This window comes from Daktulosphaira vitifoliae, unplaced genomic scaffold (assembly GCF_025091365.1).
Source record: "Daktulosphaira vitifoliae isolate Bord-2020 unplaced genomic scaffold, ASM2509136v1 Scaffold_2, whole genome shotgun sequence".
Taxonomy (NCBI): Eukaryota; Metazoa; Arthropoda; class Insecta; order Hemiptera; family Phylloxeridae; genus Daktulosphaira; species Daktulosphaira vitifoliae.
In genome coordinates this window covers 23,542,852-23,563,009 of record NW_026099573.1, presented here as the reverse complement: position 1 = coordinate 23,563,009, position 20,158 = coordinate 23,542,852, and the positions used below count along the sequence as shown (strand labels likewise).

Below are 20,158 nucleotides of genomic sequence, written 5' to 3'. Positions count from 1 at the left end.
AAAAAAAAAAAAAAAAAAAAAAATGAGTTGTAAATAATAAAGTCAGTTATATGGTGTTGAGGAAATTTTATTATTTTAATAGAAAATATTTTTCATGATTTTTTTATTATGTGAGGTTAAAGGACGTTCAATTGTAACAGAGTGTTTTTTGAAGCGATAAAGTGCCATTGGGTTGTCTAGTAAAATGTTTTAAATTTAAATTGAAATAAAACATATTTTAAATTAATTAATTTTTATTCATAAAATAATTGTACAAAAAAATTTTTAATTTGAGTTATTTGTTTAATAATATTAAATGGTATACAAATTAATAGTAAAAATAAATACTATTGAAATATTTTGTGTAAAATCATAGGTATTACAAAATATTTCACAAAGGTTAATATAGGTGTAGGGTTGTCAACTTTTTTTTGGTTGGGAGGGGTCTACACTTCTGACTTTAACCTAAAAAAAAAAATTTTTTTTAAATAACAATACATATTTTCTACTAAGTTTCTGGGTTTAGATTTGTAAACCGGGGGTGATACACCCTTAACCTCCTCACCCTACATCTATGTAGGAAGGAAGACTGAGTAATATAGTAGAAGTAATAGATAATAATTTAAAAAAGTAATAATACTTGTACATTTTCTTCAATTGATTTTTATAGTATACAATTATTTTTAACTTAACAAGTTAGAAGTTTTTTTTTTAATTTGGTTTTAGAACTGATTTAACTAGTGCATGTTAAAACATAATGATAAACTACAATCTTGTATTTTTATAAAGTTCTTTAACATTATAATCTTAAAAATGGCACAGATAATACATGCAGATAAATGTAAGAATATATGATGAACATTTAAATATTATTTTATTCATTATTAATAATTATTATCTTATGCATACTTTCATTTTCTCTCTCTTACAATGTATATACTATATATATAAATAAACAAATTACTGTGTTTAGTTATTCATATATAATAAAGGAGTTTTAAAACTTAACAAGGTAACAAAAAAAAAAAATGATTTACTTTACCATAACTAAAAGTAACTACAATGATTCATTATATTTGTAAATATGTCTTAAATAATACTATTATGCAATTCTGCGATATTGCATTTCTATAATATATCATCTGGATGTCAGGTTCTTCAACAAATTTGATAGCTTTTGAGACTTAAAATCACTGCGTAATTGTATAAAGTTGCTTAAAATTGAATGATCCAATCCCACCTATGAATAATATTTACAAGTTAATTTTAGTGTAAGTAAACATAATTTTGAAATATTCATAGTAATATAAATTTATGGTTTACCAATGTTTCACCATAACAGACTTGTTTCAAATTTTCATGCTTCACCAGTAACAAATTACAAAGAGCATGTAGTGTATCAAACAAATTGATGACTAAAGGTGAGCCTAAATCTTTTACACATTTTCTATATTCATTTACATCACATATTGCACACATGGCACCTAAAAGTATTTAATTTTGTACATTAGTTGAAATTTACTTTGTGGATTTTAATAAAAGTTATTAAATTATTATTAATACCTGCTGAATTATAAGTGTATTGTAAGAGGTGTTCATATATAACACGGTGAAATCTGATTCCAAGTTCAGCTAATACTAAATCAATATTTTTATTGTCCAGACATTTGTGTATATGTTTTACATTACTATTGAAATACTGAACCACACATTTACAAGCCTAAAATATTTTACAATTTTTTTTAACAGATTTAGAATGGACTTAATATAAAATTTCAAAGTAGTTTTGACAAAATTTTATAAAATATATGAAAATCAATAATTATTAATATTTTATATTATATTATATTTTAACTATAATGACCCATGCATTACTTTAGAAGTATAGTACATATTATAATTTTTTCTTTACACAAATAAAAAGTATATTACTTTCTTTGATTAAAAAAAAAAAATTAAAATTTAGTTCTATCTCCCTTTAAAATTTTGATCACTTATGTATATTAAATGGAAACATACATGATTCATCAGCTTACTGATAAGAAAAAGTCTGGTCATTAAGTTTTTAACTAATATTTTGGAAGTTATAACACTGTAATATAAGGACTGGAGGTGAAACACGAAACTATGTAATTTATCTTTAGGCATTTTTGAATTGCAATATATTCCTCCAATCTTAATATGAAAATGCTAATATTTTTTAAAATTCTAATAAGAAAGTTGTTATCAATTCGTAATTTTCTTAGTTCATACTTTATTTGTAAGATAGTTAAACATATATGTTTCTAATTAAAAAACAAAAGTTGACACAATTTTAAGGGATAGGACTAATTTATTTTTTAAATCATAGAGTATAGGATATTAACTTCTGAGAAAAAAAATATTTTGTTTTATACTAATAAATATATTGATAAGTCATAGTTACAGAATCATCTTATATGTAGTGCGAATTTTTTGTGTAATAATTTCCCAATTACATTAACTTAATATTTTTTGTAAAATTTAATTGTGTAGCATAGAATATGGTATTTGTGGAAAAAAGCAAATTTTTCTTATCAAATTTATGAATTTAAATGTTATAAATCCTACAAAATATACAATAATGAATAAAATACAACTGATATATACAAAATAATAATAAGTAGTTTGAGTATGAGCATGTACTGCAAAAACCATCAATATTTTTTGTAAGAAAATGTCTAAAAAATGACTATTTTGAAATTTTTCGAAAAATATTTGTTTTCTTATAAGACACAAATAATAAAAAATATTTATTTAATAATCTAAAAATACAAAAATTGTTTATTAATTTTTTTTAATTTTAGCAATTATATGACACAGTGGTGGTTAGTTAAGAGCTTTTACTTACTATAGATGTCATAGTATCTATATCAGTTTCTGGCCTAAAATCTGATTTTTTTTGTTCAGTAGATAAACAAATTTTTATCCATCCTATAATTGCATTTAACGACCTATGAGCAAGTACAGATTATAAACAACTTTTTTTATTTTTTAACATTTTAAATTATACAATTTAATGCTTTGTTACACTAACCTGTCAAGACCAAAATCAATTTTAGATTCTGTTTGTTCTAGTTGCTTTTTCTTTAAATTATTGTACAGTGAATACTTAGGAGTAGTTCTAAATTAAAAATTATGTTTACATTCAGTAAAAACAAAAAGATAAAAATACTTACATAATTGTAGGTACCAAGATATCCGAAAATTGTTTTTCCATTAAGATAATAATTGTATTAACTTGTTTTACAACATCAAAAAAATAAACATTTGGAGGATCATGAGTTTTAGCTTCTGGAATAGGTACAGATTGTATAGCTAATTCTAAACCATAATCAATGTATTCATCAATTAAATAAGTAGTTAATATTTCAAATATTTGATAGCAATTTGATGGGATATCAGATAAAAGTGAAAGCTGTAAAAAATATACTGAATTTAATTCAACCTTAAAACATCAGTTAGATCTAATTACAAGAAAAGTTATCACATATATAAAATGGACAATTACCGTACAACATCTATCTATTGCATGATTAAATTCTTGTAATAATAATGTTGCTACATCTTCAGATAAAAATGTTTCACCACCATAATCTTCAATTCGCATAATATTAAAGTTCGCTCGAGTACTAATAACAGTTTGTAAATCTCTTCGTAATTCTTGAAACCTATATTGATAATTTTTTCATTATTAAAATGACCAAAATTATAGACATATTATAAGTATAACTAGTGGAAATATTTTAAATGATATATAGTCGTGTATTAGGTTTTTTAACCCAATGTCTACATTTTTATAAATTGATGGACTGTATTGTATGGATTGTATGGACCATTGTGATTTCTTAATATCCTGGTAAACCAGTATTTGTTAGAACTACAATAGTTTGTCACACAAAATTTAAAATACTTTTTACAGAGTGATCAGCTAACTATGTTTCATGTAATATCTTTAAAAATACAAGTGTTATATACAATTTTTTATTTTTTTTTTGTGGGCCTTTGATGAGCTGTTTCACAAGAAAAATAAATTTCTATCATCATCCCTTATACTTAGAACTTGAATCAACTTTATACTTTCAAATGGCAACCCATATTATTTTTATGTTTTATTGTTTGTTATTGAAAAAAAAATAATAAAAAATTATGAATTTTAAACAAGATACACTACTTTAAAATTTACGATATTTGATAAAAAAAATTCAGTAGTTTTCCTAACACTGTCACATTATTATTTTATGTAGCGATAAGAGCTACCGTTTTACTGTGTCAACACACGTAGTCAGAACAACTAAGGTAAGCTTGGTATGTTTATTTATAAAACTGGTAGCGCTTATCGATTTACAATCTATAACATTCGAGTCTGTTATAATTTTTTCTTGATAAACTGTTAACTTTAGAGAGCCGTTGAGCGCTTATTATTAAATAAAATATTTATTTTTATTAAACTAAATCTAATGGTGTAAAAAAAAATGGGTTGCCATTTGAAAATATGAAGTTGATATAAGTTTTCAGTATAAGGGATGGTGGTACAAATAAAATTTTCTTATGAAACACCTCATCAAAGATCCATAATGATTGTTTATAACACTTGTATTTTTTAAGATATTAAGTGACACATAGTTAGTCCATCACCCCGTATTGTGAATAAAATTTTTTAATTATTTATTATTAAAAAACACTTGATATGTTTAATGAAAATAACATTGCAAACATATTTTATTATATTTTATTTTTGAGTGGTTTTAAAACAAAAATTTTTAAATCTTTTAGGTTAATACAAATCTGTTTTGTATTGTTATAAGTGAAATAATAAAATTTAAGAGGTAAAAATAATTGGTTTTAAAGATTTGATTATTTATTAAATTTGCATACAAATAAAAATCTATAACTCTGAAATATTGACTTATTGAAGGTCAATTTCTTGCACTTCATTTAATAATTTTTATAACATATTTTAAATAAACATCTATTTGATTTAATGCAGACAATTAATTTAATTTATATCTTACATACCCTCCTGCTTGAATTTGTTTTTTCTGGTGACCTTTAGAATCATAAAATTTTTGCAATATAGTTAAATATTTATCTTTGAGATTCTTTATTTCTGAGCTGTTCAATACAAATAATATATAAATACAAAAATAAAACGGAAATCAAATTAATAATTACTTAAAATATGAATCTATGTATTTTTGAAATATATTTTTTTGAAGTTTGCTTAAGAACATGTCATCATTACCCAAGTTAAAATGAGACAGATTTTTTGATAAAATTGTAGTTCTAAAAAAAAAAAAAAATAAAATAAAAATGTACTATCATTGTTTAAGGGTAATATAATATGTAAACTAATATTGAAGTTTTTTAAATCTTTTGTAATTAAGAAGTAATGAAAATTATATTCTCAACATACTTCTTATGTAAATGATTAAGTTTTTCTAAATAACTTGCTGTATCTTTAACTTCAGATAAAACTGTAGAAATATGATTCTGAAAAATTGTATGATACAAAACTATTATTGAAAGTTTACATCAGTATATATACTAAGGAGCATGTGAAACCCGTCTTAATGCATGACTGATGAAGTTATAAAGGAACAATAACAAAATTGTTTATTTAAATAACCACTATCACCTTCAAATAAACAAATTGTTTTTGCTTATAACATCTCTTTCAGTATACATTACAAACTAGAAAGTGATAGAATGTCGTCCAGTAAAATTTCCTTAAATTATACTCTGGTTTATCTCCATTATATTAAATAATATTTTGCACCTTTTCGATTTGATTACAAAATATATATAGATGATTATAGTTTTACCTGTAATTTGAGCTGGTATATATTTAAGACAAATTTAGCCATAACTTGATCTGGATTAGAAAAAACTTCTTCAATTATTTTTAGGTTTTCTTCACAAATAGGAACTATATCTGCAAAGAGATTCTTTCCAGAAAGAGAGTTCTATAAATAAAATTAAACTTTAAAGTGTTAAATTGTAAAAATTATATAAATAAAGCATAGAAATCAATTAAACTATTTTTGGTTGATAATATTATCAAAGAAAAAATACAATTTAAGGAATGGATAAATAAAATAATTATAATATGTGTTTTCCTTTTTAAATTTTTCTATTATAGTTCTGAAATTTGAAGAACATATAAAGAAATTAGTTTTATCACTTAAAATAACATCACTGTGGTTCTGTGAAAGTAGCAGGTTTCTGAACCACATATATACTTCAATTCAGATTATACCCTTAATGAAACTAGGGATGGGAACAACATTTATTGAATTAATCTTTCAGTAAAAAATATTACACTACAGCTTTTAGAACTTACCTTTCAGCCTCATTGGAATTCTTTTATCGCATAATACACCAGACGCTTCTCTCTACTTCAATCACCCACACTTAATTCTGTGTCTTACATTCTCGTCAATACCACCGCTCTTTTGCACAACTGATCCTAAATACTTAAAACATTCCACCTCTCTATTACATTCTTGCTTATTGTCACTGATCGCATTTCATCTTCCTTTGTTAAGCCCGTACAATATATATTCTGTCTTACTCTTACTTATTTTTAGTCCCTTTCGTTCAAGAGCTGATCTTTATACCTCTAGCTTTTGATTAATTTCCTTTTCTTATTAGAAAATAGGTAAGGGCTTAAAGCAGATTCTTTGTGTACTCTTACTCTTACCCTAAAACCTTTTTTTACTCCTACCACATTTTAACCATGGTTAAAGTACCACTTTACATATCCTCTATTATATTAAGAAATCTTTTCATATTAATGCTTACTTTAAAACCTCTTTCGGTACTCTATCATATGCTTTCTCCAAATCTATAGATATCATACACAGCTTTTTCTTCTTTTCACAATACTTTTCTATAAATTGTATCAAACAAAATAATGAGATTTAATACAAATAGATATTATTGAAGAACTGAACACATATTAAATAACACCAACTAAAAATAGATATTATTTTTGGCAGATGATAAATAATACACTACTTATAACATACCATCAATAATTTCAAAACCCTATTTTTATGATTGATCAAATCTCTTATAATCTCAAATACCACTGAGTGATTTATTAAAAAATAAATTTATTATATACCGCTTGACTATATTCAATGAATGCATCTACACATTGTGAATATCCTTTGAAATGAGTCAGTATAGAAGCAATTTCTTTCATGCGAGGTAAATTTTTCTTTGAATGATGCCTAATAAACTCTTCAATTAAGGAACGTTCAATTTCATCATACTTTTTGGCTATTTTCATTTTAGCTTCTTCATACCTAATATAACATATATATGTATACATTATATAAAATATGAACTATCAAGTGATTGTTAAAAATATATAATTAGATTATTTAACCTGCCAGGAGGAAGCTCTTGAGCAATAGGAAATAATTTTTGTATTACATCAGCAGCTATGTCAATCTTAAATTGAATAAAATTAGTTTAAACTACATATTTCTATAATTCAACATTACATATTAAATAAAGTATATTTATAAATATAACCTTAGATGGATCATTAAAAATATCAACTGATAAAGGACCAGCAGACATAAATTCAGAAAGATAACCAATCAACTTATGAACTTGCACAGCTCTAGATCGAGGAGTATTAATTGATTCAAGCTGGTCACCAACATGAATGACTTTTGTAGCAACATAATTAATTCTTTCATCTAAATTTTGAAATGCAATAATTCCTGCCTAAAATTGATAGGTAAATATAAAAATTACATTTTTTTAAGATTATAAAATATAGTATTAACTTTATTTTGTTCTTGAAGCTTCTGAATTTTTAGAAAATACATAGTTTCTTTATCTCGGCACACTTGTTCCAACTTATCACATTTTTTTTTTTGACGGTCTTGTAAAAATTTCAAATCTCTGAAAAATAAACTATATATAAAACAAATAATACTAATAATAAATTTAATTTAATGTGAATACTTGATGGCTTGAACAAATGTTTCTTGTACTTCATCCACAACAAGATTCTCACAATCAGCACTATTTCCAAAAACACGATATGCTAACCGTTCAACAAACTCATCAGGATCATATGGATCCTACCAAAACCAGTGATACTTAAAAAAAATTTTTATTATAAAATATATTTAAAAATAAATGTTTACCTGCTCCATTTCTTTCATGTATTGTTGAAGCATTTTGTATATTATTAAAAAGAAGTAAGTAACATATAAATTAAATACATAAAGTAATATAAAATTACATAGTGAGAATAAAAAACTTAAATCTATACATAATCAATCTTTTAATTCAAGAGCTGAGTAGATGAATATTTAATAATTCATACATCTATATATCAATATTTATCAAATATTATAATCAGTTATCTACTTATCATTTTTAGTATTATCCTGTTTAGTGCTGTAATAATAATAGACATTTAAATTTTTATATCTATGGTAATAATCACAATAGATAAAAATTATTCTTTAGAATCTGTGATAATCATTAACTATTATCTTATTTCATGGCAATACATAGAACAACAATATTCTGTGGTAATAATTTTAAAATTGGGAAGACACCAATTCATCCAATAATCACTAACCGACTCGAAGATGAGTTTTTATTTAAATATGGACAAAATAATATTATATATGTTTATAAGAATAAATATATCATGTTTAAGCCATTGTAAAATCCCCTTAAATTAATTATTTCCCATATCCTGTATAATAAAGGGTCGCCTAAATTTTAAATGTCCACTGTACAGTGTTATTAAGTATTATTCGTATTTAAGGTCCCCTGAAAATTAAACAGTACAATTTATAACACACAACTATGTCTTATTTTTCCTACTGATTTTATTGGAATTAATAAAAATTCATTAATTCCAATATAGATTAAAATTTATCATAATACGTATTCTGTAATCTATCCAGATTATAATATATAATTTGAACAGTGATTTCATTATTTATTTAGATAAATCTTTGGATCCGAATTGAATTAGTTAAGCCGGATTAATGATTAATCAAAATTTGCTGAGAACTATTAGAGATTTGCACTGATTATATAAAAATATAATTTTACTTAGATAATTAATTACTATTCATTAAATTAACTTTCATTTTCCAATTTCATATTTATCACATCTTAGACATATTTATAAAAAGCTCATGTAAAAATTAAAAAAAAAATTATTCAAAGAACGAAGTTATTTATTACTATCTCAAAATATTAATATAGGTAAATATTACTGAAGTGCATGTAATATGATATTTGTGAGTTAAATATTTAAATTTAAGGTTTATATTTATTAAGAATACGTAAATTATTAAGCTATTATTTATTTTACAATAACATTTTTTTAACAATTAAACGACTACTTAAATCGAAATATTCTTTTTAATTTCAATTGATAAATGGTTGTATTATTATTTCGTGGTGATTTTTGTACTTTTTCAATATATATTCAACAAAAAATGAAACCAATGAAGCAAGCACGCCTAAAAAAGTAAAATTTAGTTAACAATTTTTTTTTTGTAAAATTTCATTTTTATCTGTAATTTTACCCATTAAAAGAACAATAAATGATCCTTGCATATCATCTAAATTAACTTTATGATTTGTAACTTCTAATTGAGTTTTGGTCCAACATTGATCTTTTTTTGGTAGTGTATCAACCAACCATTTGTTCATAAGACCAACTTTATGCATTTTTTCAATCCTTAACACAAACAATTAATTTTATAACAAGGCGATTTGATTTACAAATTTATATTAAAAGAAAACTTTAATTTCAAAAGATATTATTTTTTGAACTAACTCACTCTCTATTAATTTTTTTAAGATACGGACTACCTTTTGAAATGACCATGGCTAGTTTTTCTTCTGCAAAATCTTCATTACCTAAAATGACATACTAATAATCTTAGTTTATGAAGTCTATAGATCTCAATAAAGTGAAACAAAAAACAGTAGCATTTAATTTTTTTTTTAATACTAGAATTGTGTATCTACCTATAGCAAAATCACATCTATTAGTCAGCAAGAAATCGTTTTTCATTAAATAAATGAGATTGGTTCGACGTTGAATTAATGCATGTTTACCAGCTCTTACTCTATCAATAATTGAAGATGATTTATCGATGTGATGCTCTGCATTTTTAATTAACTCTTTTATAGTTATGTCTTCTGGTAATGTCTATAAATTAAATGTATATTAAGTTTATTAAACTACCTTTTAGCTTCGATGCGAAGCTGAGAAGGTATTGGTTTTACTAAGATGTGTTTATTTATTAATTTTTTTTTGTGTCTGTTACCACTTTTTCTCAGCTCTCACCGAACCAATTTCTTTCAATGATACGTCAAAAGATCACAAATCGTATCTAGTCGAAGACATTACCCTTAAAAATTGAAAAAAATTCCCTCGTTCCCCGTAAAAGGGGGAAACCTCCAAAAAAATTACAAATTTAAAAATCGCTAATTTTCGAAATTTTTTCAATTTTTTTTACTTAAAAGTGCCATAACTTTTTCAAAAATAAACATATCAATATAATTCTTTTTTATATAGATGCATAATATCATTACCTTTCATTTGGTATATTTTTTTCATAAATTTAACCCTTAACCTGCCCACAAGGGGGGATTTAAAATGACAACTTTTTCACAAAAAATTAATTTTTTTAACTTAAATTTTGAAAATGTTCCGGAAGGTCTGACACTTTTATATATATCTTAAATTAAAGCTAATGTAATATGCTTTATCATGAAAAAAAAAAATTTCGGACTTTATCTTATCTTCATGGTGAAAATGGCTACCGAATGCTATTTTTGTGTGAAAATTTTCGATTTTGTATTTTCCATTTTTAACTTTATTATGCTATAACTTTTTGAAAAATGTATGAATCATTACAATTTTTTTATGAGAAGTAGTATTTATATAGATCTTTCATTCGACATACTGTTTTTTTAAATCGGACCATTTCCCTAAATACAGGGGGGATTCAAAACATAAAAATGCATATAGAAAGTAGAACTTTTTCAACTTAACTTTTGAAAGTGTTCCGGAAGGTCTGACACTTTTATATATATCTTAAATTAAAGCTAATGTAATATACTTTATTATGGAAAAAAAAAATTTCGGACTTTATTTTATCTTCATGGTGAAAACAGACATCAAAGTTTATAAAAAAAATACGATTTTTGTAAAAAAATTCTTTTTTATATTTTTAACTTTATAATGCTATAACTTTTTGAAAGATGTATGGATCAATATAATTTTTTTTTTATAGATGCATGATGTCTTTACCTATCATTTGGTATATATTTTTTTTATATCTGACCCTTTACCTGCCCACAGGGGGGGATTTAAAATGACAACTTTTTCACAAAAAATTTACTTTTTCAACTTAAATTTTGAAAGTGTTCCGGAAAGTCTGACACTTTTATATATATCTTAAATTAAAGCTAATGTAATTTACTTTATTATGCAAAAAAAAAATTTCGGACTTTATTTTATCTTCACGGTGAAAATGGCTACCGAATGCTATTATTGTGTGAAAATTCTCGATTTTATTTTTTACATTTTTAACTTTATAATGCTATGACATATTGAAAAGTGTATGGATCAACATTATTTTTTTATGAGAAATAATATTTTTTAATAATCCCTTTTTCATTCTACATACTTTATCTTAATTAGGATATTAATAATGAACTAGCAGATAATGTAGATTTTGGAATAGTCCACCAATTTTTTAAAATTAAACAGGGTTTTTTTTTACTTAAAATTGCCATAACTTTTTTAAAAATGACTGAATCAATATAATTTTTTTTTTATAGATACCTTAAGTATTCACCTATCATTTTATATATTTTTGTGAACATTTTTTTTTTTATAGATGCTTGATGTTTTTACTTAATATTTTACTTAATAATTTTAATAATCCCTTTTTTATTCGACATACTTTATCTTAATCAGGATATTAATAAGGAACTAGCAGATCGTGTAGCTTTTGGAATAATATACCAATCATTAATTAATGGAATAAGAGGAACTGTATGACTTTGAAATTGAATGTTACAAAATGGATTTTAATTTATTTAGTCTTAAATATTTCAGTTTAGACCACTAAAAGCCCAGTTAGGGTATAAAAAAATAAATATTATATTAATGATAAAAATTTTGATTGTATACTTAAATGAAATAAGTTAAAAAAAAATTAACATTTATAATTAAATTTTTAGTTTATATTATACCTATTTAGTTAAAAAGAACTTGGAATTTGTTGATGAACTTACACTGAGTAACGAATGCAAATTAGAAGATTCTGGTATTCCCCACGTGAATCCTTGTGATTTACGATCCATTAGCTCATCAACGTTAGATACCATTGTATCCATTTGAGGAAAAGTCAAGTATGCGACCAAATTACCACTGTAAGTAGTAACAATGACAAGTACGAAAAGCCACCAAGTACTCACCACTAAACGACCACTGTCAGCGTCTGGTAAATGAGCACCTCCTGTTAAATTAATGATGGATGAAATAAAAAAAATTGGAATAAAAAATATATTCATTTATTCTGTGAATTCTAAAAAAATCATTATTAATTATAAATCTTTTAACATAAATTTGTGTTATGTGTAAGTTTATTTTGTAAATAAAGTACTATAAATGAACTCAGAGACAGAGAAAATAAGAAACATTAAAAAATATTTTATTATTAGATACTCTAAAATATTCATTGTACATAATATTTAGATTTATTTAAGTAAAAACTAAAAAATTACCTTGTTGAAGTAATGCTCCATACACATACCAAAAACAATTGAGAGGTGAATTCAGACCTCCTTTTCTATTTATTTTATGATATTCGTAGTATGGACTTAAAGTATGGAATACGTTTAATAGAGGACCCATAATACCAACAACTATTGCTATACATAGCCAAGTCTAAACGTGAGTATAAGTATTATAATGTATTCATTAGATTAGATTCTATAGAACACACACTACAGGGTGTTAAATAAAATGGAAAAAAATTAATTTTAATAAACAATTGGCACCTTTTCCTGACTTACTGAACACCCTGTATAATTGGGTGCACAGTAAGTAAGGAAATGGGTTTATATTGTTCTCATTATTTTTAACAATTTATCTAGGGGCATATTTTTGAATCGTCCGTTCGTCGAACGGATTCTATTGTTTTATTACCATCTAGGTATTGTTCGATGAACGTTTATGTTCCACAATTGTTTGTATTTTATTCTAATAACATAAATAAATATTTTGAATATTAAATTTATATATCTTGATTTTAGCTTCGATGCGAAGCTGAGAAGGTATTAAATTTACCATGATGTGTTTTTTTTTTTGTGACTGTCATTACTTTTTCTCAGCTCTCACCAAACCGATTTCTTTCAACGATACGTTAAAAGATCACAAATCGTATCTAGTCGAAGACATTACCCTCAAAAATTTAAAAAATTTCCCTCGTTCCACGTAAATGGGGAAACCTCCAAAAAAATTAAAAATACAAAAATTGTAAATTTTCGAAATTTTTTCAATTTTTTTTACTTAAAACTGCTATAACTTTTTTAAAAAAGCCAAATCAATTTAATTTTTTTTTATTGATGCATGATGTCTTTACTTTATATTTGGTATATTTTTTTTATAAATCTGACCCTTTTATGAGAAATAATATTTATATCTCTCTTTCATTCGACATACTTTTTTTTAAAATAACACCATATCTCCTTATATATTTATATATTATAAATATATATATACATATATATATATTCATATATTACACTTATAAATCATTGAAGTTGTAATCAGGATATAAATAAGGAAATAGGAGATCATGTAGCTTTTGAAATAATCCATCAATTTGTTTAAATTAAACACTATTTATAGATTTGTATCGAAGCGTTTTTTATGATAGTGATTTTAATCACTGTCAGATATAATTATACTTGACCCAACTATGCCACGTCATCACTGAGCGGTGACCCTCTGTGCTGGGTTTTTTTTTAATGTGATCTGTAATGTTATAATAAGGTAAATTCTAAAATTTTAATTCGATTTAATTAATATTGATTGATCTGTGTGTTTTTTATCGTTTTGGCTAATTTACACATTTTTTTCATTGAAATAGTCATAAAAATGGGAAGGTCATAAAAAAAATTGTTTTAATCTAAATATAGCATAAAGAATAAACCCTGAAAGTTTGAGAAAAAAAATGAGATGGTCGAACCTTTGAATTATTTGACATGGATCCCCCTTAATGATTGTTCATTAAAAAAAATAACAAATTATATAATATTTACCAGTAATGTGAATGGAGCAGTAAATAATAAAGCTCGGCTTAACGCTTTAGGTTTTGCCACTAGAATTTGATGAGGCTCCATACTTAAATGTGCAGTATAGTTAATCAATTCTAGATTTGCTTCTTTTACAGTAAAAGCAGCAGCAGCAATAAAAACCTAAAAAAAATTGTATTATCTATAGAATATTGGTTATAATTAGAGGGACCAAACTTAAGAATTCTATAAAAGTCGTCAAATATGTAATTAATAATTTCTAAAAATTAAGGAGATAAATATTAGTGATGGGAAATATTGAATAGTTACTATCGAACTATTCGATAGTGATTCAAAAAATATTTGATAGTTACACAATATATTCGAATAGTTTATGCTAAAAATAAACTATTCGGTTGTATAAACACAATTCGAATAGTTATACGTAGTTTAAAATATTTAAAAATGCCGATCACTAATTTTTACTATTATTAATTGTATAATAATTTTTTTTAAGTATTCATTAATTATCTTCTTATTATAATTAAGTGTACCCAATAAATATTTTAGATAGAACTAATTGAATATTTTTTAAAACCGTTCGGTAGCCTATTTCAAAAGTTTTTAAAACTATTCGATAGTTTATGCTAAAAATAAACTATTCGGTTATATAAAAACAATTCGAATAGTTATTCGATAGTTTATACTAAAAATAAACTATTCGGTTATTTAAAAACAATTCGAATAGTTATTCGATAGTTTAAAATTTCGAAAATGCCCATCGCTAATAAATATACTCAATTATTGCAGGTGACAATTCTGTAAGAAATTCACCATTTTCACTTACTTTATCTGATCTTATAAGCTCTATAGTTTTATCCCATAAATCATTTGGAACTGCAGCATCATGATCTCCCAAGATGCTCTAATTTTACAATAAAATATGTTTACCTTTTGCAAAAATATTAAAGAGAAATTTATTACACAATTTTTATAACAAGAAACTTACGCTTCTAGTAAAAATAGATTTGGTATAGTTCGAGTTTACTTGATCATTTGTAACAATCATTACAGTATATCTAAAAAACAATTGATAAACTTATGAAAAAAATTAAATATTCTATTTTAAATAATTTATAATATCCAATAGTTACAAAAATTCAGGATCACATTTGAAAGTATCGGATACTACCCTCTGCTTCGAAGAAAAAATTTTTTTTAGAGCGTTATAAGAGGGATTTAAAATTTTTGTGCCTTATCAAGTATTACATAATTGACAGCAACACAAAAATTTCAAATGCAACCTTGCGTAAATTCCTTTTTACTTACGTAAAATTCAAAGTGTTAGCAAGTTGATTGATGACATCGAAAACAAGTCCGCTGTACCCAATAAGGTGTCCACTGCTATTATAATTTATAATTTGCCAAGGAGGAAACTATCGATAAAATTTGTATTACACAAAATTATTTTTTTTAATTCTATACTAATAGATGATAAAATTAATTATAGTTGTGTTGTAATTTATTTTAAACAAATTATTATTACAATTTACCTAGACCATCGAAAATTTCATTTTTAATTCATAAATTGAGTCCAGTCAGACTAAAAATTTTACATGATAGAGTTTCAATTTTTCAAATTAAATTGAAATGAATGATACTTATTCAAAAATAGAAAATTGAAATATTGATAGAGAATTAACTTACGAAAATAAAAACTTAGGTGCCTGGCATAATGCACTATAATGATTTTGGGACTAGGTTTTTGCCATTTTGTTTTCTTGAACAAATATTAGTTCAATAAATGTAGTAACTACTCACCTTCTAATAACTAGAAAGTCTATAAATGAACTAATTATCCATACTAAATTATACATGGTTAAGAAATATTTTCTTCAGAAACTATCATTGAAGAACCATAAAAAACGTAAAAAAATGATGGCTCATTAGAATAATCAAAATAGTAATATACATTTTAATCTAAAACAATTCTATTATTACAAACATGAAATGTAGCTATAGGTAGATTCATTCCTCTAAAGCCATTGATCATATGCGAGAAAAGAGGTTCAGTCAATTTTAGTCCAGTTTTTGCATTCCAGTTACCAACAGGAATCAAATGACATCCATCGCTACTACCAAAGTGTTCTTGTCCCCACGTGATGCCTGAATCAATTTGCCAAGCAGGACACGTTTCACAAATTCCTGATTCATTCAGCCGGTACTTAAATGTAATTGAAAAAAAATAAGAAATATAAATTTAACACTGTTAGTAACTATACAGTACTCTGGTGGAATTTTTAAACATAGATTACAGGTCATTATTAACGAGCAACGTAAAATATTGGGTTTCAAGGAAATAATATTAAAACACATTGTAAAATTTTGTTTTTTTATTAAGCTTTGAAATGGCTCTTAAATAATATAAGATTTATAAGAGAATAAATGTTCAACCAAAATAGTGTACTGAATTATCTTAAAAATAATCGAAGAGAGGATTATTAAAACAGACATTTTGTTTGTTATATTAATCATTCTATTATTGTTATAAACACAATAATTAATAATTTTTCTGCATTTTAAAACTACTATATTTTTTTTTAAACACTGATTCTCGTTAAATAGTGATAGTATATACTAATAATAATATAAACTTGAGAGAATAAGCTTTACTTTGATATTCTTTTCATAAAAATCCAATGAAAAATCTAAGTAAAGGAATAAGAAGAGTACAGAAATTTACAATACATATTGTAAAATAAAACAAATGATTTAACAAATAAATTTAAAAATTGAGTAAAATTTTGAATTATAGCAATTGTAAAATTACAAATATAGAATTTATTCCAAAATTAAACAGATTCTCATCAAAGCAATTTTATAATAGTGATGTTAACACTTGCCAGATATCAACCATACTTGTCCCAACTATACCATATCCCCACAGTGCTAGTTGTTTTTTTATATTATAATATTTCATAATGTTCAGAAATTACGTGATAATTTTTAATTTTCTACAGCTAAACTGTATTACTTTTATAAATGAAACCATCGAATGTCTTCTATCAGTTTTTGATGGCCTGATTTCATCCCATTCTTCTTCTGAAACTCTTTGTGATAATTCCATTTCTTGCTGGATTGAAGCACTGTATGCCATTAAAAATACTGACATCAATTCGTCCACCAAACACAGCAAGCCACCCTTAACATTTCAGTTATAATTTAATATTTATTATTGTTAAGTATACATATTTAATATTTCGACAGTAATTCGGTTGGTATTAATTTTCTATCAAACTGAAATTATTAATTTAAAGTTAGATTTGAATTTTAAATAATTTTAGCAATAAGCAATCAATAATGTTAATTGAAGTTTAGTTTCAAAGTATTTTTAACCTTAAAATCAATTATACTCAAGCTAGATTAAGGAGGGATGGAGCCCATCACAATTTTAACTAGCATGTCATGATAAGTGACATGGACATTTTTTGGTTATTTTAGCTTCGATGCGAAGCTGAGAAGGTATTGGTTTTACTATGATGTGTTTTTTTTTTTTTTTTTTTTNTTTAATTTTCTACAGCTAAACTGTATTACTTTTATAAATGAAACCATCGAATGTCTTCTATCAGTTTTTGATGGCCTGATTTCATCCCATTCTTCTTCTGAAACTCTTTGTGATAATTCCATTTCTTGCTGGATTGAAGCACTGTATGCCATTAAAAATACTGACATCAATTCGTCCACCAAACACAGCAAGCCACCCTTAACATTTCAGTTATAATTTAATATTTATTATTGTTAAGTATACATATTTAATATTTCGACAGTAATTCGGTTGGTATTAATTTTCTATCAAACTGAAATTATTAATTTAAAGTTAGATTTGAATTTTAAATAATTTTAGCAATAAGCAATCAATAATGTTAATTGAAGTTTAGTTTAAAAGTATTTTTAACCTTAAAATCAATTATACTCAAGCTAGATTAAGGAGGGATGGAGCCCATCACAATTTTAACTAGCATGTCATGATAAGTGACATGGACATTTTTTGGTTATTTTTTTTTTTTGCTCATAACTTTTTACGGTAGCAATATTCTCTATAGGGAGGCTCTCATAGATCTTAACCGATCCTGATTATAACGGATTAAAAATGAGTTAATAACACAATTGTAATAAAAAGTAATCGAGATCGTAAGCAAAATCTAGGAATCTTATATAATATTCAAATAAATATATTATTAATGATATAGTATAAATATACAAGTGATTTTAATTAAAATCAATAATATTGGTACTACAATAATATTTATTATGTTGGGCATTAAATAGATTTATTATTAGTTTTATCGTTTAACACATTGACGGACATGACTGCTATAGCAATCACGCTCTTGGCTGTAATTACATATTCACTTTAATATCTCATTAATAGATATTTGGAATAAAAATGCGTCAGAGCTTTTTCCTTTATAAATGTAATACAAAAACAATGAAAACAAAAAAAAGTGTAACTGCTATAGTAGTTGTAGTCCATTCGTGGCTTTTTTCTACTCGTATAACAATATGATTGCTATAGCTATATCACTGTTATAACAGTTATAGTCAAATTACGACTTAATACACAATGACTGTCCATCAACGTGTTAATACTTAAATCAAATTATAAAGTCTCAGCTAATCAAAATTCATCGTTTGTGATTTTATTAGATTTATATTCTCAGTATTGTTATTAAATCATAAAAATTAAAATTAATGACAAGAAATGTTGTAACATTTTTACTTTTACTTACTACACATTTTGGCTCAGTTTTAGTCGCATTGTAAATAAAAGATACATTCTCGCCTTCACTTAACAAATTAGAAAACGACGATACATTGCTACTAGAAGAATCCATGTCCGGTATAATTATTAACCAACTATTTTCTGCCGATAAAAGACGTAAGGTTTTAGCCTAAATATTGATTGATTTAATGTAAAAAGTTTAATTCTAACTTTATTTTTTAGCATACCGCATCTAGTATCAATGGAACATGATGCACGCTAATTATACAAATAAAATTAGAATTTTTTTCGCCTTCTTTTAAAAATTGTTGAAAGTTTTGTATTAATATTTTTCTCCTGAAAACAATGTATCATATTAACAAAGCTCTCGAAAAAAATTACTTTTTCCGAATTTATTAAGTTTACCGTTTCCATTCTGGTTCTTGAGTAAAAAATTCAAAAATAGTTACTGATGGTGATTTAATTGAATTTGAATAGTGTTTAGTTAATGAAGTAACAATGTGTTGAACAATTTTGTTGTCTTTAAATATAAATAATATTTTCTATTAAATTATAATTTAGATAATTATTATTTATAGATAAATTGAAATAATCAAAAAATTGTACACCAATAACAGTTAATTACTGGTAGTATTTATAATATTTAATTAATGTGCATTGTGTTTTTTGAAGTTTCTAAATTCAAATTTAGTATTAAATAATTAGATCCTCTTTGAATACAGTTCATTTTTAGATTCGATGCAAAGCTGAAAAGGTATAAGTTTTACTATGATGTGTTTTTAGCTTCGATGCGAAGCTGAGAAGGTATTAATTTTATCATGATGTGTTTATTTTTAGCTTCGATGCGAAGCGGAGAAGGTATTAATTTTACTATGATGTGTTTTTTTTTTTTTTTATGTCTGTTGCCACTTTTTCTCAGCTCTCACTGGACCGATTTCTTTCAAAAATACGTCAAAAGATCACAAATCGTATCTAGTTGAAGACATTACCCTTAAAAATTGAAAAAAATTCCCTCGTTCCCCGCAAATGGGGGAAATATCCAAAAAAATTACAAATTTA

The 20,158-nt window shown here is 24.7% G+C and overlaps 2 protein-coding genes across 3 annotated transcripts in view; both read right to left on the bottom strand.

Annotated features, from left to right (window-relative positions):
* Positions 1–927: 927 nt before the first annotated feature.
* LOC126898975 (exocyst complex component 5) lies at positions 928–8,365 on the bottom strand. Its single transcript, XM_050673415.1, has 17 exons — positions 8,169–8,365; positions 7,984–8,102; positions 7,803–7,920; positions 7,543–7,740; positions 7,394–7,458; positions 7,127–7,310; positions 5,823–5,963; positions 5,414–5,490; positions 5,173–5,283; positions 5,017–5,112; positions 3,509–3,668; positions 3,177–3,415; positions 3,035–3,121; positions 2,849–2,951; positions 1,543–1,699; positions 1,303–1,463; positions 928–1,219 (listed from the first exon to the last, which is right to left on the bottom strand). Exons 1-17 carry the CDS (start codon positions 8,199–8,201, stop codon positions 1,118–1,120), a joined length of 2,151 nt encoding a protein of 716 aa, XP_050529372.1. The 5' UTR covers positions 8,202–8,365; the 3' UTR covers positions 928–1,117.
* Positions 8,366–9,275: 910 nt separating this feature from the next.
* Positions 9,276–20,158, bottom strand: part of LOC126898971 (ionotropic receptor 93a) — an 18,141-nt gene continuing 7,258 nt past the window's right edge. The window contains exons 5-19 of one of the 2 annotated variants that reach the window (XM_050673408.1): positions 19,505–19,619; positions 19,327–19,435; positions 19,107–19,268; positions 17,911–18,078; positions 16,322–16,540; positions 15,646–15,752; positions 15,326–15,395; positions 15,164–15,241; positions 14,344–14,499; positions 12,802–12,964; positions 12,310–12,533; positions 10,027–10,210; positions 9,837–9,915; positions 9,579–9,733; positions 9,276–9,512 (exon numbers count right to left, since the gene is read on the bottom strand). In XM_050673408.1, the coding sequence (XP_050529365.1) occupies positions 9,418–9,512; positions 9,579–9,733; positions 9,837–9,915; positions 10,027–10,210; positions 12,310–12,533; positions 12,802–12,964; positions 14,344–14,499; positions 15,164–15,241; positions 15,326–15,395; positions 15,646–15,752; positions 16,322–16,540; positions 17,911–18,078; positions 19,107–19,268; positions 19,327–19,435; positions 19,505–19,619 (2,084 nt within the window). In that variant the 3' untranslated portion in view covers positions 9,276–9,417. Of the gene's footprint in view, positions 9,513–9,578; positions 9,734–9,836; positions 9,916–10,026; positions 10,211–12,309; positions 12,534–12,801; positions 12,965–14,343; positions 14,500–15,163; positions 15,242–15,325; positions 15,396–15,645; positions 15,753–16,321; positions 16,541–17,350; positions 17,519–17,910; positions 18,079–19,106; positions 19,269–19,326; positions 19,436–19,504; positions 19,620–20,158 lie in introns of both variants that reach the window. The other variant, XM_050673409.1, reaches the window with a different exon arrangement.